Below are 26,810 nucleotides of genomic sequence, written 5' to 3'. Positions count from 1 at the left end.
TAATTGTTTTTTTTCAAATCCGTGATTTGAATAGTGCCTTTTCATAACCAAATTATACTACATTTAAGAAACCACCTTTAATAACACTTTTCAGATCCTAAGATAACAATTTAGGTAATAACAAGCACAACTAATACGACATTACAAGAAATACCTGCATATTTAGTAACATACAAATGTTGGCAACTGCCTTATGTTCTACAATTTGGGGTTATGACATGGCATTCAATTTTTATAGCTAGTCATAAAACACACACTTTAAGGTTAAATGAAACAGGCTTTAGGAAATGGTATTTGTATGTGTTGGCATTTGTAGAGCGCAGACCTAGCTTGAGAGCAAGGTTAATGAAAGAGCAGTTGACTTTGGAATCAAGTTCAAGTTTGGACGTCAGCTCAACATCCTATGATTCTGGTCAAATCATTTATTCTCCCCTAATAAAAAAAATGAATGTGTCCATGTGCAAATTAACTGTTGCTCATGTAGAGTGCTCCAATTCCTTCGGGTCCATTTTTTTCTATAGAAAACTACAAAATGAAACAAATATATGCAACTGCATGAACACATTGTCACCTACCATGCTCTCTCCTGGGGATCACTGAGGACATCGTATGCTGCTTGAATTAATTTGAACTGTTCTGCTGCGTCTTCGGCATTATCAAGGTTTTTATCTGCAGAAGAAATGTGAAGTTAAACTTTATTTCATTGAACTCCTACCAAATGCCCCACTTTGTAATAGATCACGCCATGTAAGTAGTCCAAAATGTCTAGATTACTAGAAAAATTGATGAATTGTTATATATACAGCTGGATTGTTGGCCTTAAACACTGGATGTGTAATACATTAAGCAGACAGGTTTCTTCCTAAGTATCTGAAAGAGTGAACTATAATAAACCATACATCTGTACATTCACAAGAAATGGTTACATTAAAACAAAAGTTAAAAACCATGTTGAATATTAAAATTGGGAACCCTAGGAGGTTATCAGTTTGCCTGATTCACACAAAAACATTGAGAAATTATGGCAGAACAGTTCTGACCTCAAACAAAGCAACATTTTAACGTTTGGCTATTTAATATTCCAGATTAATATTATGTTGGATACATGTTTGTGAGAAATGGGGTTATTGGCTGGGGGAGAGGGGTGAAACTCCTACTCAGGCAACATCAATCCTTGTCAGGGTGAAACACAAAAGTCAGTAGATTAACCTGTGCTAAAACCTCTGGTTTCTTGGCACAAAAGCAGTAAGGCTTAACTTAGACACATTGTGTAAAGTATGTATGCAGCACACAAACAGTATATAGTTGAAACACAACACAAGACAAATCCCACACTAATTTAGAAAAATAGAGTACATTCCTACCTACTCCCAATCAAAAGTTATCACTTAACAAAATGTAATAAGCTAGCCCAGTGCTACTCAATGGGAGATATAGGCCATAGAGTAGGGAAAAGCAAATGTAAGAGTTTTTCACTACCGGGGTATGTAAAACCTAAAAGTACATGTCCAATTTTATTAAATACACTGCACCCTGTCCTACTGGCTAATTAGGGCCTACTTTGGGGGTGACGTGTATTAAAAAGGGAATTTTAGGCTTGGCAAAGGGGTAATTTTTCCAAGTTTTTTAAAACTGCACACAGGCTGAAATTGACATGTTCTGAAGGGCTTTGGTTAAGACAGTTCATCACGGTGGGGGATGCACACCAATTTTTAAACCAACATTTTTAATTCATCCAAGTTATTCCATCCTTCGTTTAAATTGCGTGCAAATGAGATTTATAGGCATGCCCTGCTGCCATTAGTTAAGAAACACATGAAAGAAGGGACTACGCAGCCCCATATCCAAATGCACAGCAGTGTGCCGCTAAATATTGCGTGCACTATTTTTTCACACTCCTTAGTTCAATATAAATTTTAACCATTTTCTTCCAGGTCTTGACTCTTTTTTTGTGACCTTTTGATTAGTTGTTACAATCCACAAATGGGTAAGGTGCCAATTTTCAATCTTTAACATCCCAACTGTGCCATTCCAGGCCTTCATGAAAGAATGCGATGAATGCAAGAAGTCCTTCGCCAATAATCATTTATTCTGTAGTTAAAAAACCCAATGCATTTCGGGCCTCCATGTGCCCTTCTTCGGGGGTCACTACAAGTCAATAACAATACACGGCGAACATTTGGTCTCACACCCCGCACCTTTACAACCTTACACTTCATAACCAAGATATAAGAAGGGTAAACACGGGCACGCAGCGCATTCGGAAAAATGTTACAACTATTGCGAGTTAAGTGTAGCGTGAAAAGTGCATTACAATATAAAGTGTTCTAGATATTAAAAGTGACTAATTTGATTGTATTGTTATTGACTTGTAGTGACCCCCGAAGAAGGGCACATGGAGGCCCGAAATGCATTGGGTTTTTTAACTACAGAATAAATGATTATTGGCGAAGGACTTCTTGCATTCATCGCATTCTTTCATGAAGGCCTGGAATGGCACAGTTGGGATGTTAAAGATTGAAAATTGGCACCTTACCCATTTGTGGATTGTAACAACTAATCAAAAGGTCACAAAAAAAGAGTCAAGACCTGGAAGAAAATGGTTAAAATTTATATTGAACTAAGGAGTGTGAAAAAATAGTGCACGCAATATTTAGCGGCACACAGCTGTGCATTTGGATATGGGGCTGCGTAGTCCCTTCTTTCATGTGTTTCTTAACTAATGGCAGCAGGGCATGCCTATAAATCTCATTTGCACGCAATTTAAACGAAGGATGGAATAACTTGGATGAATTAAAAATGTTGGTTTAAAAATTGGTGTGCATCCCCCACCGTGATGAACTGTCTTAACCAAAGCCCAAAAAAAAGGGATTGCACCCGCGCTAAGGAATCGTGACGAATGGTGGAATATAACTTGATAAAATACACAATTGGATTTAACATCGAAGTCCCTCGCAACAGTACCAATACATATATCGACCATGCGAACTTTTACAATTGAGTTGACATATCTAATTGACTTGTATATCTTGAATGTTTATGTACTATGTTAGCCCTGCTTTTTTAGAAAAATGGTGCACTTTGGGAAATGTATTTTATTTCGAGAAAGTAGTCTTGATGCAATAGAAGGCGTTAGGACCACGGGGGAACTGGGAGGGTGAACACGGGGGTGGAGAACCACAAATAGCGAGGGAGGGAAACGATCTGGTACAGCGGCTTGACTAATCAGGATGAGGACGCGAGACGTTAGCAGTTTGTAGAAACGGGTAAGCGTCAGCAAGAAAGAGCTTTTATCTTACGTGGCAATTTTAGCAATAAGCAAATGTTAACATCAATTTTATAACTTCCAGCATGTTGTTGAGAGTAAAGCACAGCTCTCGTTAAACAGTTAAAAACCCAGATATTTAACAGCGCGTAAAGTTTCACTAATGGAGGAATCGTTTATGCAAACATAGGACCACAGGAGGGTTTCATCTTGTACGCACGCCAGATAGGAGAGATAAGAACCGTTACAACCAACTGAAGGATTATCACGGCGAACATTTGGTCTCACACCCCGCACCTTTACAACCTTACACTTCATAACCAAGATATAAGAAGGGTAAACACGGGCACGCAGCGCATTCGGAAAAATGTTACAACTATTGCGAGTTAAGTGTAGCGTGAAAAGTGCATTACAATATAAAGTGTTCTAGATATTAAAAGTGACTAATTTGATTGTATTGTTATTGACTTGTAGTGACCCCCGAAGAAGGGCACATGGAGGCCCGAAATGCATTGGGTTTTTTAACTACAGAATAAATGATTATTGGCGAAGGACTTCTTGCATTCATCGCATTCTTTCATGAAGGCCTGGAATGGCACAGTTGGGATGTTAAAGATTGAAAATTGGCACCTTACCCATTTGTGGATTGTAACAACTAATCAAAACGTCACAAAAAAAGAGTCAAGACCTGGAAGAAAATGGTTAAAATGTATATTGAACTAAGGAGTGTGAAAAAATAGTGCACGCAATATTTAGCGGCACACAGCTGTGCATTTGGATATGGGGCTGCGTAGTCCCTTCTTTCATAGGTTCTGAAGGGCAGCACAAGGAGTGCTGCTGGCCCACTAATAGCATGTAATTTACAGGCCTCATTTACATGTTGTACCACTTTGCCAGGGATTACAAGTAAATTAAATCTGCCAATTGGGTGTCATTCAATTTTACTACGTTAAGGGAGACAGCAGAAGCACTGTAGCACTGGTAACGAGTACAGAGTCCTAAAAGCCAACACAAACTGGTTCCGAAAATAGGAGGGGTAAAGACAGAAAGTTTGTAGGTGACCCTGTAGAGAGAGCCAAGTCCAGCAATGTTTTAAAGAACTACACACTGAGTGAAGTCTAGAGAAAGTAGGATAGAGATGGCATAGATGGAGGGAGAGAGGGATGAAAGTAGAGGGTCAAATGGCAGACAGCTTAAATATTGACATTTCCAAAGTTGTTTAAGATATGTAAATGTAAATGTAACTGTAGTATACTTGTAAAGCGCACAGCTGCCCCAGCAATGGGGCGTCCCGGCGCTGTATAACGCTGTGGAACCCTTCCTGGCTCTCCCTGTGAGATGCCCTTCCTGGGCACCCCCAAGGTGAAGCCAGGCATCCCAGTGTTGTTGGGGCCGTTGTGGAGATTAAGCAAGCTATTGCCCAGAGTTGCAGCGTGGGATCCATGAGTAGAGTAGGCGCTGAGGCGAGAATTATCGAGTCCGAGGACATTGAGCCCAAGACCCTGCCGCGTCGGGACTTGAACCCTGGTCCCGGGCCTGATCTCTGCTTCAGAGTCTGCAGCTCTAACCAGTGAGCCACACTTCTCCCACATCAGCTCATCAAAATAACGGCTATCCCCTTCATCCCTCGGGCACAATGTGCAGAAAGACAAACACAACTAGCCCTCTTCAATATTTTTGGGGTATGTTTTCCACCAGCTGACTTTGAGAGCTACGTGTGTCATCTGAAGGCACTCTGTGATCGTTTCTGAAATTCCCTGATCATGGAGTGGACACAAAGTGTACTGATAGTTGGACGTTGCTACAGCCTCAGCATACCAGGCTAGATGGACAGGTAGATTGATGCTTGGTGGTAGCTGATTATAGTTAGGGACAAATGCCTTCTTACCTCTACCCCTCAAGGACAAGTAATTTCTAAACCCACTCTTAATAAATCCATGTAGTCCAGGATACTTGTGTCCTTACCTCAACCCCAAAACTAATCTGTACTATGGGTGCATCACACTGCATGCTCGTTGGGTTACTGGGAAACAGTGCCCAGAAAGATCAGTGGCTTTTATGAATGAAATGAAATGAAAAATTACATTTCTATAGCGCATAACTACCCGGAGGCCTCGCAGCGCTTTACTGGACCCAGTGAGTGCCATAACAGAATGGTAGTTACCCTTCAATATGTGTTTTCGCCTTTCCTTGGGACACTACAATCTGCATACTGTTGTCTAAAGCCTTAGCTCATGGGACTCTACAGATGTCCGTTTTAAAAAAAAATGTTGTTAGTAAAACCTTATGCATTACATAACTTTTAGTAAATCACTGGTCCATGTGACAAAGTACTTAGAGCAATTACACAATACATCATGTTCATCTCATCCAATTTAACCATACTGCTACAAACATTAGAGATACAGTATTTCCCAAAATTACTGATACGTAAACACCTCAAGCTACCAAAGGTATTCCAGTACATTTCGTAGCATTAGTCTAAAAGGAGTATCAATCAGTGTTGTTGGGAGTGTGGCCAAGATGGCGACCGGACCCCAACAGCAGGGTACCACCGTGGGCTGGATTTTCTGCGAGATACACCCCTGAGGAGCAGAGTGCGAGAAGGGGTGCTCCCGGCTGCTGCGATGTGCGGAAACATACGCGGCTAGTGGGGGAGGCCCAGGACGGGGGTGAGATACCTGATAGAGCGGTGGTGGGACCCTAAACGAGATTCGGGTCCAGACGCCATGCTTCTCATGGGAGAATGAGACGGCATAGCAAGAGAAGCGAGTGGCCTTGCCCAAGAGCGGCGGACGGAAAAGTACGGAAAAGCTGAGGTTCCGGAGGCCTGACCAGCAGAGTGACGCAGCCACTGAGGGCTGGACTTGTGATTCGTGGGAGCAGGCTGACGCCCTTCTTCCTGTTGTCCCCTTGTGGCTCTGAGCCCCCCCCCCGCCGCCCCAGAATGACCCTCCACCAGAGTCCATTAGTCTACAACTAAATAAGATTGTGGAGGCGATTCCAGACAGCAGAAATACCATACAACAGGACATAGGAGTAGTATCTGTGGGACCGGGTCTGCTTCGAACAGAACACCAAAAATTGGCAGACCGCGTAAAAGAAGTGGGGCACAAGATTGAAGATGTGCAGCCGGAATGTGCGAGACCATCCCGAGTTGTATTAGAGCTTAGAGACAGTGTGGAAACCCTGGAACGGTGAGCGGTAGGCCGCAACAGGCGCAACAATATAAGAGTGGTAGGCTTTCCGGAAGGCATTGAAGCAGGCCCCATTGGTAGAATACTTGGAGAACTAGATAAAATCAGAAGTGGTCACGGAGGCTCTAACTACTTTCTTTGCGCTGGAAAGAGTGCACAGAGTCCCTTCCAGCCTGCTCGAACCTGGCAGACAGCCTAGGCCTGTAGTGGCAAGAATATTGCACTATAGAGGCCGGGATATCATACCACAGCAGGCTCGCACGAAAGGCCCATTTTTAGTAGAAAACCAAAAAGTCTCTATATACCTGGACAACACAGCTACAGTGCAGGCAAAGAGAGCCTCATATTAGGAAGTCAAGAAAGCACTTAGAGACCTGGGGTTACAATAATCTCGAATATACCCGAAGCTCAGAATAATTATCCCATTTCTGAGACACCCCAAACCTGTCCTGGTCATGGCTAGAAGATCACAAAGCGGGGGGTGACCCCCACTAAAGGCACGCTCGAAAGCACTGCACCAGCGAGGTGTAAGGAGAGGGCGCTTCCGCAGAAAGTTGTTAGCTGGTGCTGGAAACAGTCCCATAGCCGCGCAAACTGAAATTGAAAGAGCAGCGGCACTACAAGCGGTTGCAGAGATAGGAGGGTCCTAACATACATCCAAAGACAGAGACTCATCATCGGCACGGCAATCGGTGAGAACTGACATGATCACTTCTGGCAATGAGGAGAGTAGATTGCCTGAAGTGACACCACAAACTGCAGACCACATTGTCTGATATGCTTTATTTGGTATGAACTGTCTCAGGCATACTCAGTCGGGTGGGGAAAAGGGGAGAGGGACTAAGTGAGGCCGATCTCTTCTCAAAGACGGGGAGATGGTTCATGGCAGAGGCCGCGAAGAGGGCGGGGAGCTGCCTCTCGTTCCCAAAAATTATTATTCCTAAGCCAGGAGTCTTGAACCTGCATGACAAATAGCAGACTGCTGCAGTATATCTGACAGCATAATAAGGCACACCCACTCTGGTAAAACATGCACAGGCTGACCAGAAAAGATATTAGGACATCACATGGTTGTTACGTGTAGTTTGGACGGCAGGCTGTTGCTTTGATGCCCAAGGGTATGGGAGTTGACGTTGGGGTTTAGTTTGTTCCTTTTGACCCTTTCTCCTCTTTCCTTTGTCCCTTTCCCCCCACTGCACCCAATTTTGTGGAGAGGGCTTGTGTCCAGCTTGTGGGCTGATAGAGGGGAGAGGAGGGAAACTGGACGGGTGTGAAGCCCTGACAACAACGTATGGCGAATATACCTAGCTTCACAAAGGGGGTAGCATCATAAAAAGTTACACATGATAGAACAAAAACTATGTGTACTGGGCAATGCAGAGGGAGGTACTCAGGAAACAATAGTAGAGACCCAAGTGATGGGAAAGCAATATCATGCCACCTTAGAGAAGTTGAGGAATCATGAACGAAAGCATTACATCACAAAGGTACATGAAGAGGAAGAAAAGGAGGGCAGAAAGTTGGCAGGGCTTATTAAAAACAAATCTAGGAGCCCTCCCATTACTAGGATATATATATACACACGGCGGCAGCCCATATACTCCCCCACGTTGATTAATCAAGAATTGTGCAGCTACTATAGGTTGTTGTAAGGAGCCCCTTCTAACCTCACCGAGGAAGTACTAAATATCTGTTGCAAATACCGATAAAACAACTAGATGCGGAACACCTTGAGACACTAGGGGCCCCTATTATCATACAATAGATCCACGCTGCAGTATAAGGGTTAGCGCCAGGCAAAACGCCAGGCCAAGATGGAATACCGGCCGACTTCTATAAAACATATTTAGGGTTGCTAGCGCCACACCTTGAGAAAGTATATGCAGAGGCTTGGAAAATAGGCCAGCTTCCTGAGTCTACTGGAGATGCAGTGGTAATACCCTTACCAAAATGCAAGGAAAAGGACGCTAGAGTAACTGATTATAGAGTAACTGATTATCGCCTGTTATCCATGCTAAACCTAAACTTTAAGATCATGAGTAAAGTTTTGGCTGTGAGGCTTCTCCCCCATATGCCGGGTCTAGTGCATGTAGACCAGATGGGTTCATACCCACACGCAGTACATCACACAAGCTCCTGAGACTCACGTCATGTGTCACCCAACAGTGCAGACTGACCAAAGAGCAATGTTGATGTCAGTAGACTTGGAGTAAGCCTTCGACACAGTTAGATGAGACATATTACTGCTGGTAATGAAACAAATGGGCTTGGGTGACAACTGGATCAACTGGGTCAAGCTATTATATACTGCCCTGGCGGCGAGAGTTAGAACTGAAACCACACTTTCGCTGCCATATGATATATCATGTTTGTAAAAGGCACTAGACAGGGGTGTCCTCTTCCCCACTGGCAATTGAACCCTTAACTGCACAATTTAGAGAGAAAGGCAGGGGTTGGGGAATAGATGTGGAAGGCCGAGAGCATATTATTTCAGTGCATGCTGATGACATACTCCTTTATTTTAGGGACGGACTGACAGGCATTCCTCAAGCTGTGACACACTTAACGCAATACGCTGCAGGTTCCGGGCTCTGGGTAAATACATCCAAAACACATATATTTCCAGTATGTACTAAGGACTAGAGAAACACCAAGGGCTCCCCTCAGAACTGAATTAAGTCCCCGGTACCCTTTAAATACTTAGGGATAAAAGTACTTCACACTCTAGAGCAGAGGTCTTCAAACTTTTGAAGGTTGAGCCCCCCCAGCTGATTTTTTTCAAATGTCAGGCCCCCCACCACCTGACAGTAATTTCTGGAATCTGGTACACTACATAATCGACAGCCACCCTCATATCCCGGGCCATATCCGGCAAATAATGTTCAAAACAATGAGTGTTTCCTCCTCCATGAATTCCCTCACTACCACTCACCAACAATGCACCTCATCTCTCTATAGCACCTTTCTGGCAAACATATAATTTTTTTATAGTGCTACTCATAGTTTCATCATACTGAGGGGCATATGTACAAGCCCCTATAGACATCACACCGTCACTTTTTACGACTTTGTGGGGCGATAGGGGCATTGCCATATTTACAAGGCAGAGTTAAGCCACTTAACTTGGCTTAATGCTGCCTTGTAAATAAGGCCCCCTTTCATGCTATGCTTAGCGTGAAAGGGTGGGAAGTGGTTGTTGCGGTGGGCGTTCCACTGCAACAGGCACTGATTTTGATGTTGTGCCCTATTTACAAGGGCAGCGTAAAAGTGAGGCAGCGTTAAAATTAAGAACAGGGAAAACCTGGTCTTAAGCTGGCGAAACTAGGAGAAATGCATTGCCTTGTGCAGCACACATGGAAAAAGCAAAATGCCTTGTATTTGTAATGTTTAAAAAAAATCCATTTTGTGATTTCTGTGTGTGCTGCATTAAGCAGCACACATGTAAGTGGGACAAATGGCATTTAAAGATTATTTATGTACAGGAAGGTCCCCCTCCTGTACATAAACAATCTTTTCCCTGCACCCAGACAACCTTGCACTATGGTGCAATGGTGTCTACGTTGGCGCTACACTGCTAAGTGTAGCGCCAGCGCAGGGGAAACGCAAGGCTGCACCATATTGTTGTAAATATGGTGCAGCCTTCTTTTTCTGAAGTGGAGAAGAGAGGCATTAACCCATGACTTCTAACGCCTCACTCCGCAACTTCCTTGAACATATGCCCCTCAGTTCTTTGATCTGCATGGTACACCTTCTTTGTAGCAGGCACATTAACCCTCTGTGCTGTGAGGGTGGCAGGAGTGCTCATGTGAGTGCACAGTGAGGTATGCAACAGTGTGAGAGTAGGGTAAGTGGAGTGACTGCAGGGTGAGGTGACCATATGAATTTGGGTGTGCATGTTAGTGCAGAGTGGGACTAATGAATGCATGGTTAGTGATGGGCTTGTTTAAGCGAGATTGCAGATTGAACAATGATGGGGACAGGTGAGTGAAGTGTCACATGAGTTCAGGTTTGGTAGTGTGCGTGTGTGGCTGCAGGTTGAGGTTCAGGGAAAACAGCGAAAGTGCATTGTGAGCGCAGAGTTATCACTGAGTGCAGGGTGAATGGTGTGAGTGCATGGGGGTTAGGGAATTGTGATCGCTGCGAGTGCAGGGTGAGCATGAAAGTGAAGGGCGAGTATGAGGTGCAAGTTGTCTGAATGCAGGGTGCATTCCCAGACACTTGCAGTAACTCAGCATGCTATTGACGGCAGCGCAGGGTTTTAGATATGTTAAACTATTGCTATTGCAATTATGGCATTAACCAGGGATCAAGGGTGGAGAAAATAAATACTGGGCTGATCTTGCAACAAAATTCCAGTTTTATGATTAGGTTGCCAGCTAATTAATTTGATGTCCCACGTGGTACAAAAAAAGCAGTCACCTAAAGCTCTATTTTCAGCACTTATCTGTGCATACCCTGAACAGCAAATATAAATAGAAAGCACTTTAAAATGTGTTTTAGGGCTGCTTGAATGATATGACTGATAATAAAAGGGAATACGGACAGAAAAGTAACATAAATTAATACATACTTCTTTATAACTCATATTTAGTGTCAAGAGAAGCAATTTGCAGGCTGTTTAAACACCTGACTGGGATTTGTCTTTTGGCAACTTAAACCCCTTTTAGCCCTGTGATCATTGCTCCTGCTGGTGTAATTTAAAAAGCAACATTGTCGCCTTTCTGGGAAGAGCTGTCCCTCCTTGGAAGGGGTTAAATTCCGAGAGCTGAAATGCTTCAGCTGCAGTGGGAGGCAGGAAGCCTTCCCTGCTAAAACTGAAAGCAAGTAACAGACATTTATTTCATCTGCAGTGTGAGGCAAGGAGTCTCCTCTGCTATGAAATTGTCGCTTTCAGTTTTAGCAAAGGGGGCTCCTTGCCTCCCACTGCAGCTAAAGCATTTCAGCTGTAAGAATTAACCAGGATAGCCCCCCCCAACCCAGTGTGTGGCAGCCTGATGAGACAGCTTCCCAGCGCCCACACAGCCCGAGTATTTCACAGGTCTTTAAAAGAACTTTTTCTTGGTAATGAGGCTTTGATGGCTTTCACCCCTTCTTAGGGCCCCTGCAGCTCCACTCTGCCGTTTGTTAGAGGACAAAGGTGAGATTTTAGTGTGAAGTGCGCGCCCCCCTGAGACGGTGTTGCGTCCCCCAGGGGGGCGCGCCCCACAGATTGAAGAACTCTGCGATAGACAGAGCGAGGGCGACAAGGCGAGGGCGACAGAGCGAGGGCGACAGAGCGAGGGCGACAGAGCGAGGGCGACAGAGCGAGGGCGACAGAGCGAGGGCGACAGATAGATTGATAGAGTGAGGGGGGATAGATCAAGTGAGGGCGATAGATAGAGGGAGGGCAATAGATGGAGGGCGATAGATAGAGGGAGGGCAATAGATGGAGGGCGATAGATAGATGGAGGGCGATAGATAGAGGGAGGGCGATAGAGGGAGGGCAATAGATGGAGGGCGATAGATAGAGGGAGGGCGATAGATAGAGGGAGGGCGATAGATAGGGGGTTGTGTGTGGGGGGTTGTGTATGTGGGGGGTTGTGTGTGTGAGGAGCTTGTGTGTGGGGGGAGGTTGTGTGTGTGGGGAGGTTGTGTGTGTGGGGAGGGTTGTGTGTGTGGGGAGGGTTGTGTTTGTGGGGAGGGTTGTGTGAGTGGGGAGGGTTGTGTGTGTGGAGGGGGGTTGTGTGTGTGGAGGGGGGTTGTGTGTGTGGAGGGGTTGTGTGTGGGGTGCTTGTGGGGGGACTGGGGGGAGTGGGTGTGGGGGGGGTGTGTGTGGGGGGGATGGGGGTGTGTGTGGGGGGTTGTGTGTGGGGGGTTGTGTGTGGGGGGTGTGTGTTGGGGGGTGTGTGTTGGGGGGTGGGGGGTTGTGTGTGTGGGGGGCTGTGTGTGTGGGGGAGGGGTGTGGTGGGGTTGTGTGTGTGGAGTTGTGAGTGTGGGGGTTGTGTGTGGGGGGTTGTGTGTGGGAGTGTGTGTGTGGGGTTGTGTGCGTGTGGGGTTGTGTGCGTGTGGGATTGTGTGCGTGTGGGGTTGTGTGCGTGTGGGGTTGTGTGCGTGTGGGGTTGTGTGCGTGTGGGGTTGTGTGTGTGTGTGGGGTTCTGTGCGTGTGGGGTTCTGTGCGTGTGGGGTTCTGTGCGTGTGGGGTTCTGTGCGTGTGGGGTTGGCTGTGTGGGGGGTTGTGTGCGTGGGGGGTTGTGTGCGTGGGGGATTGTGTGTGTGGGGGGTTGTGTGTGTGGGGGGGTTGTGTGGGGGGTTGTGTGTGTGGGGGGCTGTGTGTGTGGGGGGTTGTGTGTGTGGGGGGTTATGTATGTGGGGGGTTATGTATGTGGGGGGTTATGTATGTGGGGGGTTATGTATGTGGGGGGTTATGTATGTGGGGGGTTATGTATGTGGGGGTTATGTGTGTGGGGGGTTATGTGTGTGGGGGGTGTGTGTGTGGGGGGGGTCTGGGTGTGTGGAGGGATGTGTGTGTTTTTGAGGGGTTGTGTGTGGGGTTGTGTGGGGGGTGTGTAGGGGGTTGTGTGGGGGGGGTTTGTGGTTGTGGGGGGTTTGTGGTTGTGGGGGGTTGCGTGTGTGCAGGGTTGCGAGTGTGGGGGGTTGCGTGTGGGGGGTTGCGTGTGTGGGGGGTTGCGTGTGTGGGGGGTTGCGTGTGTGGGGGGTTGCGTGTGTGGGGGGGTTGTGTGTGTTGGGGGGTTGTGTGTGTGGGAGGTGGGATGTGTGTGTGAGGGGTTGTGTGGGGGGAGGGGTGTGCGGGGGGTGGGGAGTGTGGGTGTCTGTGTGTGTGGAGGGATGTGTGTGGGAGGTTGTGTGGGGGGGTTGTGTGTGGGGGGTTGTGTGTGGGGGTGTTGTGTGTGGGGGGTGTTGTGTGTGGGGGGGGTTGTGTGTGGGGGGGTTGTGCGTGGGGGGGTTGTGCGTGGGGGGGACTGGGGGGAATTTATTGTGTGTGTGGGTGTGTGTGTTGGTGTGTGTGTGTGGGGTTGTGTGTGGGGTTATGTGTGTGGGGTTGTGTGTGGGGGGTTGTGTGTGTGTTGGGGGGGTTGTGTGTGGGGGGTTGTGTGTGTGTGGGTGTGTGGGGGGGAGGGTCTGGGTGTGTGGGGTATGTGTGGGTGTGTGTAGGGTTGTGTGTGGGGGGGGTCTGGGTGTGTTTTTGTTGGGTTGGGTTTGTGGTTGTGTGGGGTTGTGTGTGTGGGGTGTGTGTGTGGGGTGTGTGTGTGTGGGGGGGTTGTGTGTGTGGGGGGGTTGTGTGTGTGGGGGGGTTGTGTGTGGGGGTTGTGTGTGGTTGTGTGGGGGTTTGTGTGTGGGGCAGGGTGTGGGGTGGTTGTGTGTGGGGGGTTGTGTGTGAGGGGGTTTGTGTGTGTGTGTGAGGGGGTTGTGTGTGTGTGAGGGGGTTTGTGTGTGTGTGAGGGGGTTTGTGTGTGTGGGGGGGTTGTGTGTGCGGGGTTGTGTGTGTGTGGGGTTGTGTGTGTGGGATTGTGTGTGTGGGGGGCTGTGTTATGTTATGTTATGTTATCCGGATTTGTAGAGCGCACAGATGCCCCAGCAAAGGGGCGTCCTGGCGCTGACAGAACAAATATTGTGTGTGTGGGGGGGGTTGTGTGTGTGTTGTGTGTGTGTGTGGGGTTGTGTTTGTGGGGGGGTGTGTGTGTGTGTGGGGGGGTTGTGTTTGTGGGGGGTTATGTGTGGGGGGGTTGTGTGTGGGGGGTTGTGTGTGGGGGATTGTGCATGTGGGGGTTGTGTATTTGGGGGGTTGTGTGTGTGGGGGGTTGTGTATGTGTGGGGGGTCTGGGTGTGTGGGTTTGTGGATGTGTGTGGAGGGTTGCGTGTGTGGTTGTGTGTGTGGCTGTGTGTGAGGGGGGTTGTGTGTGGGGTGTGTGTGGGGGTGTGGGGGAGGTAAATATTCTTACTGTCACAGGAAAGTTGGGTGTATGTGGGTGTGTGTGTGGGGTTGTGTGTGTGGGGTTGTGTGTGTGTGGGGTTGTGTGTGTGGGGGTTGTGTGGGAGTGTGTGGAGAGGTATGGGTGTGTGGGGTGTGTGGGGGTGTGTGTAGGGTTGTGTGTGTGGGGGTCTGGGTGTGTTTGTGTTAGGGTTGTGTGTGTGGGGTTTGTGTGTGTGGGGTGTGTGTGTGGGGGGGTTGTGTTTGTGTGGGATTGTGTGTGTATTAGTGTGAATTCCATCCTTGAGTCACTTTTGTGCAAGGAAGCATTTTGCGATAATAGAGAGAAAACCACAATTTCCACAAGCATAGCCAGTTTGTCGTGTTCTAATCTAGGACCCCGATCAATATTGTGACCGTATGCCCCTATACGGCTATAATCCATTCATACCCCTATAATGGCATAAACGAACAGAGCCATATTTCAGAACCTCGCCTCTGCAGCTCATTACAGTAGATGACACAGCAGAAGCCACTATCTTAGATTCCTAGATTACACTCCGAGTTCTTCAACAAGATAAAACCCCCAGCAACCTGGGAAAGCCCCGCTTGCTTTGTTTTTATTAGTAATAGAACTCTAAGGAGCACTGTAAGAAAGACCAGTTCCGAGTGACATCTTTATTGACGTCTTATGTCCAAAAACTTACGTCAAACAAGGCACCTTTCAGGTATAAATATTACCAACGTTGCCTTAGGCAAATGCGATGGTGTGGTGAATACAGAAGCAGAACAGCTGTCCCTTGCAGAGCCCAGCAGATGCGGGCAGCCCACGGACGCTGCCCCTACTCCTCCTTGTCGCGCTGAGAAAGACGCTGTCTTTTCTCCTGCCGAGAAAATCCAGCTCTGACGTTTCCAGCATACCCTTGCGGGTGACTGGAATATCAAGTCCTGAAAGGAGATACCAGCCCTCCAACATTCTATTCCAGAGGTATGGTGTTGACTAAACCCTTAGAGAGAATTCTTGAAGCAAACCCTTGGCAAAACCAACTTAACTAAACTGCTACTTACTTACTCCCTCCCAAGTATTAGGCTTAGGTCAGGTACACTGGGGTAGGCGTAGTTAGAAGCACAAGTTGAGTACGTTAGTCAAATGTATATATGAATGTATATTTTTTATTCATTTTAACCATTGTATGGCTAAGAAACCATATCAATGCTTTTACAGTATTATTTCGCAATCCTCCTTTTACTGTACGCACTTTTCATAATAATAAGTCTTGCAATTGTGGCAATTCATTTCTCTTGCATGAGAAGAAAGACTGTTCAATAAATAATACCTTTTATTGAAAACCCGTCTCTCTATTCTCTGCATCCTGGTGAAAGTAATCTGCTCAACTGACTGAGTGAAATAGCTGTCTATTGTTTCACACAACTCTAGAGATTGACTCTTATTCTAAGGAGCAAAGTTGTCATGTTTATGCGGTTGTTGGAAAACTGAATCCCTTCTTGTCTGTGCCAGGGAAGCTGATCACTTCCTATTTAGTCAAGAAAGTTTCCAGTGAACTCTGAGCTAGTTGGTACAAACCCAATTAAGTTTAGCATAGTCAGTAGAGACCTGGAAGACCGCACTTCTACGTCTACACTGCTGTTTATGTTATTCCAATGCGCAGGGCCTATAGGGAAAATAGAACTACACTACAAGTTGTGCTCTAATTGGTTGCAATGCTCCTTTGTTTCCACGCTATTATGGCAGCATAATTACACAACATGGCATACTGGCATAATTTCGAGAATTTTGCGAATCGGAAGTAAAGAGAAATTCCCAAAATTATGTCTATTACGATGGCAAAATAAAAAGTTTACCAGGCCTAATTTCCACTTCGAGAAGAGCCTGTAAACTGCCATTTAGAAGGACTTCCTCAACCTGTTAAGGACCGTTTCCTCATTTCCTCTACAGCACCCAAAATTATCCCACTGTTTTCTCTCAGGGAATTTCTCCTCTTTCAGATTCAGAAACAATCTCGCCAGTTAGAGGGCTAAAATAAAAGAACTTGGAGTTCCGCGCCCATTTTCTTTCATGGGCTGGAGTAGCTGCTGATCAGGGAGGGGGGCACACAGGTTTAAAATAGCGAGCTGGAAGCTCATTCTGCATTTATAATAAATCACAGCCCTCCGCATACTGCATTCCCATTTCGGCATTTGTCACCCCATGCAAAATGCAGAATTGATAAACAATAATTAAAAAACATAAAACCCGAACCAAAGAGAGCTGGGTAAATCTTCTCAGAAGGCGCAAAAGGAAGTATGTCTGCGAGATGAAGAGAGGGTAGTAAATTGGATGAGGAAGATGAATGAATAGGAGATAGGAACAGTAAGCGCGGGAGATGGGAGGGAGAGAGGAAAGAGGAGGAGGGGGCCAAGATCCAAGATCGGTGAGGGAGGAGGTTGGAGATAGGCCAAAATTCAGAGAAGCAAAAGCAGCGAGTAACAGCAGAGAGCCTGTGTGGAAGAGAAGAGCCAGGACAAACAATATAAAACAACATTTTGGGAGTCCTCAGAATTGAAACTATTGACTTTTTTTTTTTTAAGGAGAGTGGTGAAATCGGACACCAGAAACCAGAGCACATGCAGTTAGTGAGGTAGATCAATAGATAAAAGAAAATTACCATTTATTTCAGGCCAGCACTATGCTTCCTTGTGAGGCTATATCAGACAAGGTTAAAACCTTCACAAAAATCAAAAAGTAATTTAAGGTGTTAAATTTTTAAGTTTTTAGATTGATGCAACATGTCTGTTACTTTTCCTAATGCTATTCAGACTACATGGCTATCCAAACCTTGGCCTCTCAGCAGAGTATACAGAGCAGTTGTCATGTTTCTCTCCTGGCAGCTTGCACCTTTGACTGAAACACATATGAGCCACTTGCCCAAATGTGTGCAATCTTATCAAGTGTAATTCCTGGGATTGGGAAATAAGAAGCTAGGAATGTGAACAAAAAGATTAGTAATCTCGGCCAAGAATACTTTTCTTTTCAGTGTCATGTTTTTATTTTTAGAGTAGTGGGGAAGATGTGTTGTGGCTGCCTGCTGTCCATATGGAGTTGCTGGTCTTTCCTGCGAAGCTATGTGACAACGACTTATTAATTTATGTTAGTAGGAGCGCCCGAGCGGATTCCTTTGAAGTGTTTGAAGTCTGATGCTGGCTGCAAGCAAACCAGCATGAGTGCGGAGAGAGGCTCAGAGGCTGCAAATGGTGTGGGATGTGCACCAGCCCTCACACATGCACTGTAGGCAATCCGCCTTTGGGAGCATTTCTGAGATCCCCTACTTAATATCTCGGCCAAAGCATTGCTAAAGCAATGCCTTAGACAAGACCTAAAAAAGGTGGGGGGGGAATTCCTCCTTTTGGAAAAAATGCCCTTACACACCCACGCAGGTGTCATGCTTCATCATCTGGCGTTGCTCCTCATGGGGCGGCGCTGCAGTCCCCCAGGGGCCCTGCGAGCGGGTTCTTTTCCAGAGAACTTTTAGGAGTAACACCGCAGTTGTGAGTGCAGGTGTATGTGATGGAAAAGTGCATGATTAAAATACCATGTTGGTACCCCAAAGTACCTTTATTAAGGAGTCCAAGTGGCAAAGGTAAAAGGTTGGTGATGGTGACAAAGAAGGACTCAGGGGAAATTTTACCTGAGAGGTGAATATTTTCCTTCCTTTCCTGTTGTCAGCCAGTGAGTGAATGGTGCTAGTAAGTGGTTATGTTAGGTCTAGGTCAACATGTTTCACGCCTAGAGGTTCCCTAATGGATCTTGTGGCGTCTCTTAAGGACCCTGAAAAAAGTGTTTACAAAAAAGAGATCTGAGACGGCGACACCCAGTCTCCCTATATTACCTATATTCAGGTTCTTATGTAGGTGTCAATGCACCTATGAGGAACATACAACTTGTCCACTGTCCAACCTGTATTGAAAAGAAAATTATAAGAAACAACATTTCTGCTGGTTATGGAAACAGGTGAATAGCACTTCTTGGCATGCTAACACATTAATGCATTCCGTGCAGGCTGTATAAGCACCGAGGCATGCTATCCTTCTCGTGCCTTGAATGCCGGGGAAACTGAGGGTACGGTGGTCATAATCGTACCTTAAGGTACAGTGCATGTCATTCTCATCCTAATCATGCCTTCTGCATGGTAAAAACTGTGGCGAGATAATGAGACTAGATAACAAAAGGTGGCTCGGTGGTATGTGTGTAGTACCAGGACGCATCTCCAAGTGATGCGTGAAGCGGAAAATTTAGATTTTTGCAAAGAGCCCCATATGCCATGATCCTTGGTATGGAGCGTGAGGCTGACTATATCTGGTCGCTTTTGCGAAGAGCGTAAATTAATGCTGCAACAATCCGCACAAAAATCGTTCCGTGCAGCCCAGACACACAAAACACACACACTTAGCTCAGCGTGTAAACATATGGTAAAAATATATGAATATATCATACCCCACCAATCGAGACAGTTGGCTGTGTCGGCGTTGGTAGCAAGGTGTGCTAGTTATTAATAGTGTTACCTGTTATGACGCGGAGATCCTGAAGGAAAATACTCACATGGCCTCTCCCCGAAAAGCAGCGTATTACTTGCCTGTAGCTACTCAAGTGCCAGTGCTCGGCAGACGGCATTGTGCAGGTTATATACTGGGACTAACTCCCCCTTGAACATTAGCGGACTGTATATTAGGATTATATGCAAGACCTAGAGTGAAAAAAGTTGGAACCAGGTTCATAGACCTGGCACTGGGCCTGGCCAATCGGGGAATTGCTATAGAGTGGAATTCAAGGACAGGACCAGCTGTGATGGCATGGAAAACAGAAGTGACGCAGTGGGCTAGAGCAGAAGAAAGGTCATTGATCAGGGAAGAGGCTAGAGGGATCAGAATTCGACCAATAGCAGACTTATAGGCTGCAATGTTGACCACATGAGACCACCCAGAACAGAGTAATGATGAAGACAAACACACGAGTGAAAACGCCACCTAAGATGAAGAGGAGGGGGTCCTCTGTTGTCGGGGTAGAGGGGACACAAAGCGGCGTAGATGCTGAACAATTATCACAGCAATTAGATGTTAGATACCACCCTTCAAAAATGATACACCCAGCCTCTTTAGAGGGGCTACTTTCGCCATAGCCTACATAACCCACTGCGTGCAGGGAAATGCTGGAAGCCTTTGACACCCCCATTACTCTTTAGGAGCACGATATTTGATTACAATTCCCTCTCACCATCTCTCCTTTCCTCCCCTACCCCTCCCTTATTGTTAAGTAAAGTTAGTACAAATGAGGTACGTACCTTAATGACAAGAGAAAGCTACAGGTATTGCTTTATTAGACGTATATAATACTCATGTGGATAAAACAGGGAATGATTTGGCAAACACCAGAAGAATGTAATATGGCATTCCTCTGCAAAGTAATCCATTAGAGCATGAACGGAAAATATGACACGGAATAAGGTTGCATAGAACTTTAGCGACAGACAACTGTGGTATAATTACATGCTGTAAAGTACGAAATGCTGTATAACATATATATGCAAGAGAAATCTTACAGACGAACCACGGTCAAGAAAAGGCACCAGGAGTAGCGGACTTCGTCAGAATAAAAAGCCAAAAAAAGCGATCTTGCTGCCTGGCAGATGGGAAAATTGAGACCCCCTATTTGTGTCACACAGGAGACTGAGACGTGCTCTGGTTTTTTAAATACTAATACTGATACTTAAGTCAGTCTCTAAAGGGAGCAATAACACTGGACCTACATTGAATCCATCCTATATGCTCCAAAATTGCTTGACCATTTTTAGAAGAATTCGTTTAAACACCATTTTTTCTCCTGCTGATCTGGAGAATCTTTTACTGCAGTGCAGATGCGCCGGTGTGATTAATGGTTAATATAAGATCCATTTATAAAGGAGAAAACATCTATGTCCTGAAGAAGGTGGTCCTATTGTGAATGTGCCACTCAAACGCGTCGACGCCTAGTATTTCTCTGGTGTTAAATTTGGATAAGTTAGCAGTTAGTCATAGATAGGGAATTCATACCCATGCTTTGTGCGGTCTATAGTGTAGACAAATTAACATTTGTAAGACAAAGTTGATTGTCTTTGTTAATTCGCCTTCCAAGGCTTATGAATTCTGCTTTTTAGATATATAAATACCTGTGCTTACAAGTCATATGTTTTAACTGTTGTATGAATTGACCGCGTGGACTCCAAATCTGTACAGTTTTATAATCGATTAAAAGATTCTTTTTATTTGTTTGCATATAAGTGCTTTAATGCATTCTGAGTGTATTGATACCTGATATTTGTTTGAGGTATGAATGTGGTTGCATTTTTGGTGTGAATTGTTTTATATAGATCTTTGCCAAAGGGAACATTTATTTTTTAACTATGCAAGAGAAATGACAAGATATCAATGTTTTCCGTTTGTGAATCGATGCATTAGAAATACCAATAAAAATATGTTTTGAAAAAAATAAATCAGTGTTGTTCAAAGGAGACAAAGCGATATCTGACCTACAGTTCTGCAATTGCGTATGGTATAGCCTCAATGGCACCCATATATCTTTGGGTCTAAATAGGCTATATGTTTGCATATAATTCTGACCTGGTGTTACAAAGGACAAAGTTCCTAAGCCATCTTTCCCTCCCCCATAATTACATCGCTGGTATACGACTTATTAGGTGTTATTCCCAGGGTTAATCTATAGATTTGTGAGACCCAGCCACTAGAATATTCAAGACTGAGGAGTTTAGGGTGGGGTGTAAATTCCCTAGGTTCTTGAGGGACCACTGGGAAGTCATCTTTTAGAATGAATCATAATCTGCAATATATAAATATGTAAGGTGTATAGGATGAGGCTTTATCAGAAAATTGTTTAACTCTCATTAATGTCCCAGCTCCGTACCATTGTGTTTAATAAGAGTCATATTCATCACCTCCTCATTAGTGATGAGTATTTCAGGTTTGTCGATGAATAGAGAGCCCTCTGCGAGTAAAGCAGCTAGTGTCCAAAAATAGATTGTTGGTTGCAGCTACAATGTCCAAGGAAGCCCTAGGAAAGAGGATTTTACTGAAAAGGCGATGGTCTCAAGGGCTGTGGTCACAGTTTCAACAACCATATGCAGTATTGAAGGCTGAGAGAGATACTAACACACCGATAAAAAAAAGCTGGGCCAACAAGTAATGCAGCTTGGGGACAGGAACAGCCAACCGACCTCCCTTTAACAAGTGGTAGAGTCACAGCCTCCCATTTTAATCTAGGTTGATCTCTGTCCAAATTAACCCACTAAGCTCCGACATCAAATTTTGAAGTGTTGTGTCAGAGGAATCTGTATATTCCTGAATAGACAGAGAAACCAGAGCATCACCACCATTTTAATGATCGCCACTTTGTCTGTGATGTATAAGGGTAGTTTCATCGATCTATTCACTTGTGTACGCAATCTAGATTTCACTGGGCCATATTTATCAACAACAACTAGCTGTTTATCTCTGTGAATTTTAATGCTTAGGCGTCGGATTGATTGGGTACTCTGTGGCAAAGGTCTGGGCAGGTGGCATGAACAGGTATATCTTTGTTGTGCTCCACTTAATCACAATGCCAGAGTACTCACTAAATTTAGTGATCACACGAAGAACAGCTATCAGGTTCTTCGTTGGGTGCTTCACAAACAACATGTCATCTTTATACACTGATACTAAACGTCTCTGTGAACGTCACCCCTCTGTTTGCATGGTGTTGTCTCAACTTGTATGACAATAGCTCAAGAGCTATGTCAAACTGGATCAGAGACAGGGGGCATCCCTACTGGATACTCCTCGTGTGCATCACTGGTGCTGATAAAATATTGTTGATAATAATTCAGGCAGCTGGTAACATACATCACGGAGATCATGGGCAATTTTTGAGCACCCAAACCCATCCTACGCAACAGTGTACACAATAGTCAACTAAATTCGGAAAAAAAAGCCTTTTCAGTGGGTAAAAATACACTGATTCCAGGGAGCTCCTGTTGAACGCAATCCATCACTGCAAATAATCTCTTGTTGTGTGTAGTAGATTTACCAGGACTAAAGCCGGTTTGATTTGGGAGGACCATGTCTTTGATTACTCAGGGTTAGTCAATTGGCGATGAAGTTAGCTAGTACCTTACTGACCATAAGAGAACGGATAAAGTGTGATATGATTTAGTAGACTGTAGGGTTTTGTTGAGTTTCAAAATGGTAATAACAATAGCTCCACCTAGTGATGGGAGCAGACAACTATTTGCAATAGTCTTGTTAAATATCTTGAGAAAATATGGACACAGGCTCTCTCTGAATGCTTTATAAAACTCAGCTGTAAGGCCATCTGACCCAGGGGCCTTGCGGGCAGCCAATTCCTCAATGGCGCTGATGTCTCCTCTAGCTCGTTTTAAGTGGTAGCCTGGTATTGGTCTCCAACCAGACCATGGCTATGTCCACCAGTACTCAATTATTTGTGGTTCTGTGTATATAAAAATATGTAATTCTGAATAACAGTTAGAGAAGATCTTGGTGATCCCAGCCACGATAAGATTATGGGTGATGTCGTCATCTCTTATAATCGCTAGGATTTTTTAAAAATATTTCTGAATAGCCACGCAAGAGCCCAACTTGGGTGTACCCCCTCACCACCTATAATGTAAGCCTCACTTTCAGCCTTCTCTCTAAATGTCAACAGGGAGTTGTGTACTTTGTTTTCAGTTCTCTTACATGATTCCAACTGCAACAGGTCTTTGATTTGACCCTCTGGCATATGGAACTGTGCACAGACCACCTTTAGCATGTCAGTCTGCTAAGATATACACACACCATGATCACTAGCTTAAAGGCCTCCTACACCAATGCATGTTGATCCACAAACTCAGTGTTTAGCTGAAAGTATTCATGTATTGCATTGGACAGCTCTGCCTTAAAGGTAGTATCCAACAACGCTAAGATCGAAATTGCCGCGGTCACCATCACTCAGCACCATCCCTGACTAAAAGCCTGTGGAAGCACAGCGGAAAGATTTGATAGTGTTCTGTGGAGGTCTCTTTGTTCAGTTACCCATTGCAGCACCCTAAAGGAACACCACAAGAGGTCTATTCTGGAATAGTAATCATGTACAGTGGAGTAATATGAATATGCAGTTTCTTCCACAGATGTGGCCCGCCAGGTGTAATGTATTTCAAGAATTCCCATTTGGTACCTTACAGTGCCCAGGAGGACTTTAGACAGGGAATGCACATGCCTGAATCTGTCTCTTGTCTCATCAATCACCGATTCGAAGTCTCCGCCCTAAATGATCAAGCTGTCAGTATTCTGGTGATATATGTAAGCAATTTCAAAAAATACCTTGGTGCTTACAGTACTGAGACAATATACATATACACTGATGCCAGGTTGATCCATCAGCAACCCCAAACTACAATGCTCCTGCCCTCTTGGTTGCTATACTCACATTTTCATTTCTAATCCATATTTTATATATCAGCATTGCGACCCCACATGACTAGGAACTGTAAAATGCAATAAAGCAGTATCCCCATTTTCCTCTGAATCTTCTTGGATTATTATCGTGAAGGAGTATCTATTGTTATAGAGCTACAGGCACCTTGTGTCTGTCCAAGTATACAGTATGCATGGCTCAGCCTATGTTTTTGGGGATTATTCAGGCCTCGGATAGTCCAGGATAATAAAGTTACAGAGGATGTCATGTGCTAGCCAAACAGACTAGTAAACAGAGGTAAAGGCACAACCCAGACATATAAATCTAGGTGTGTCTGAGCTTAATGATGTCTGCAATAACCCAATGATGATAGGTCTTATTAAGGTGAGGAGTCGTATAGCTCAAAATAAAGTAAAACAACACCCATCACAAAACTATACCTCCCCATCTTACTCTACCTGCACTCAGCGAACAAGCAGTCAGTGCCCCACCTACACTAAACAGCCAATTTGCCCATGAGATAGCCCTCTTTAAGAAAACCATAACACTGGTCTACTGTAAGTGTTGCACAAGTGGGCGCAACCTGCCAACCTTGCCACAGGGGGTGGGGGATGGAGGTATATATTGCTATAGATAGTTTAGGATTGGCAGTTCGGGCTGAACTGTTCCCATAAGGAACAGGGTCGAGACTGATTTGCATATGGCTGGGTCCAAACTGGGTGGCGTGGTGAGCAAAAGAATGATGGATTAAACCCAGATCCTTGTGACTCGGGGTGAATGTTTGCATTGTTCTGCATTCCATCCATCAATTGTTTCTTTTGCATTTGTCGCTCTAAGTGGGAAGGGTATGCCCAGACGTGGGTACAATTCTCATTGCGCCACTGGATTAAATCAATCAATCAGGACATTTGTTAAGCGCGCTACATACCCGTGAGGGTCTCAAGGCGCTGGGGGGAGGGTGCTCCTACTAATCGAAGTGCCAGGTCTTGAGGAGTCTTCTGAAGGCCAGTAGGTCTTGGGTCTGCCGTAAGTTGGTGGGGAGGGCGTTCCACGTCTTGGCGGCGAAGTGGGAGAAGGATCTGCCGCCGGCAGTCGTTCTTCGGATGCGGGGGACTGTGGCGAGGCCGGCGGAGCGGAGCTTGCTGGTAGGGGCGTAGAAGCTGAGTCGTCTGTTGAGGTACACTGGGCCGGCGTTGTGGAGGGCCTTGTGTGCGAGGATGAGGAGCTTGAAGGTTATCCTCTTGTTGACGGGGAGCCAGTGTAGGTCTCTCAGGTGGGGCGTGATGTGGCTGCGGCGGGGGATGTCGAGGATCAGTCGTGCCGAGGCGTTCTGGATGCGTTGTATCCGTGTCAGGAGCTTGGTTGATGTTCCTGCGTAGAGGGCGTTTCCGTAGTCCAGCCTGCTGGAGACGAGGGCCTGGGTGACTGTTCTTCTCATTTCGGTGAGGATCCACTTGAAGATCCTGCAGAGCATTCATAGGGTGTTGAAGCAGGATGAGGAGACTGCGTTGACCTGTTTAGTCATGGAGAGGGTGGAATCGAGGATGACCCCCAGGTTGCGTGCGAGGTCCGTGGGCGTCGGGGCTATTCACAGTGATGTCAGCCACCAGGAGTCGCCCCAGGCTGAAGGGGTGAAGCCGAGGATGAGGACCTCAGTCTTGCCCGAGTTCAGCTTCAGTCGGCTGTTCCTCATCCATTCGGCGACGGCCTTCATTCTTTCGTGGATGTTGGTTTTGGCAGTGGTGAGGGAGATCATCAGCCGAGTATCGGCGTAGGAGATGATGTTGAGGTCGTGCTGTCGAGCGACGTGTGCATGGGGTGCCATGTAGATGTTGAACAACTTTGGGCTGTGGGAAGAGCCCTGGGGTACGCTGCAGATGATCTCGGTGACGGTGGAGCGGAAGGGTGGGAGGCGGACGCTCTGAGTTCTGCCGGAGAGGAAGGATGTTGTCTAGTCCTGGGCCTTCTCTTGGATCCAGGCGTCATGTAGGCGTGTTCGTAGTGTGCAGTAGCAGACCGTGTTGAAGGCGGCTGACAGGTCCAGGAGGTTGAGGGCTGCTGTTTCTCCGTTGTCGAGCAGGGTCCTGATGACGTTGGTCGCGGCGCAGAGGGCGGTTTCGGTGCTGTGGTTGCTGCAGAAACCAGACTGGGATGGCTCCAGGCTGTTGTTGTCCTCGAGGTAGTGGGTCAGTTTGTTGATGATTTTCTCGGTGACCTTCACCCGGAATGGGAGCAGGAAGGTGGGACGGAAGTTCTTGAGGTCCTTGGGGGTCTACCTTGGGCTTCTTGAGTAAGGCGTTGATCTCTGCGTGCTTCCAGCTCTCGGGCAAGGTTGCTGTCTTGAAGGAGATGCTGATCGCTTTCCGGAGATGGGGACGATGATTTGTTGAAGACGTGGTGTGGGCATGGGTCAGACGGGGATCCAGAGTGGACGGAGTTCATGATTTTGATGGTGTCATCGTCGTTGGACCATACGATCAGGCGGCTGGTGGTCGCGGGGGTGGAGGTCTCGGTGGTTGGCAGCGCGTTCGTGTCGTTGAAGCTGTTGTGGATGTCTGCGATCTTGCGGTGGAAGTAGGTGGCCAGTGAGTCGCACAGGTCCTGCGATGGGGGAGGTCGTTGGTGCTGGAGCTGGGGTTGGAAAGTTCCTTCACGATGCTGAAGAGCTCTTTGCTGTAGTGTGCGTTGTTATCCAGGCGGTCCTTGAATGCGGTCCTCTTGGCGGTTCTGATGAGTTGTTGGTGTCTGCGGGTGGCGTTCTTGAGGGCCGTCTAGTTGTCTGGTGATCGTTCACGGAGCCAGTTCTTCTCCAGTTTACGGCATGTGTGCTTGGACCCCTGAAGGTCTTCAGTGAACTAGGTGGCTTTATTGCTGGTGTGGCTGTTGGGAGGGTGTCTTGAGCGGGGCTAGAGTGTTGGCGCAGTCGTCGATCCATTGTTG

The 26,810-nt window shown here is 46.1% G+C and overlaps 1 protein-coding gene across 1 annotated transcript in view; it reads right to left on the bottom strand.

Moving 5' to 3' along the window:
• DNAJC21 (DnaJ heat shock protein family (Hsp40) member C21) overlaps window positions 1-26,810 on the bottom strand; it is a 210,439-nt gene that overhangs the window by 170,461 nt on the left and 13,168 nt on the right. The window contains exon 2 of the mRNA XM_086960516.1: window positions 576-669. Within this exon, the coding sequence (XP_086816642.1) occupies window positions 576-669 (94 nt within the window). The remainder of the gene's footprint in view (window positions 1-575; window positions 670-26,810) is intronic.

This window comes from Lissotriton vulgaris, chromosome 3_1, assembly GCF_964263255.1.
Source record: "Lissotriton vulgaris chromosome 3_1, aLisVul1.2, whole genome shotgun sequence".
Taxonomy (NCBI): Eukaryota; Metazoa; Chordata; class Amphibia; order Caudata; family Salamandridae; genus Lissotriton; species Lissotriton vulgaris.
The sequence above is the reverse complement of the archived record's forward strand: the minus strand, read 5'-3'. Positions and strand labels throughout refer to the sequence as shown.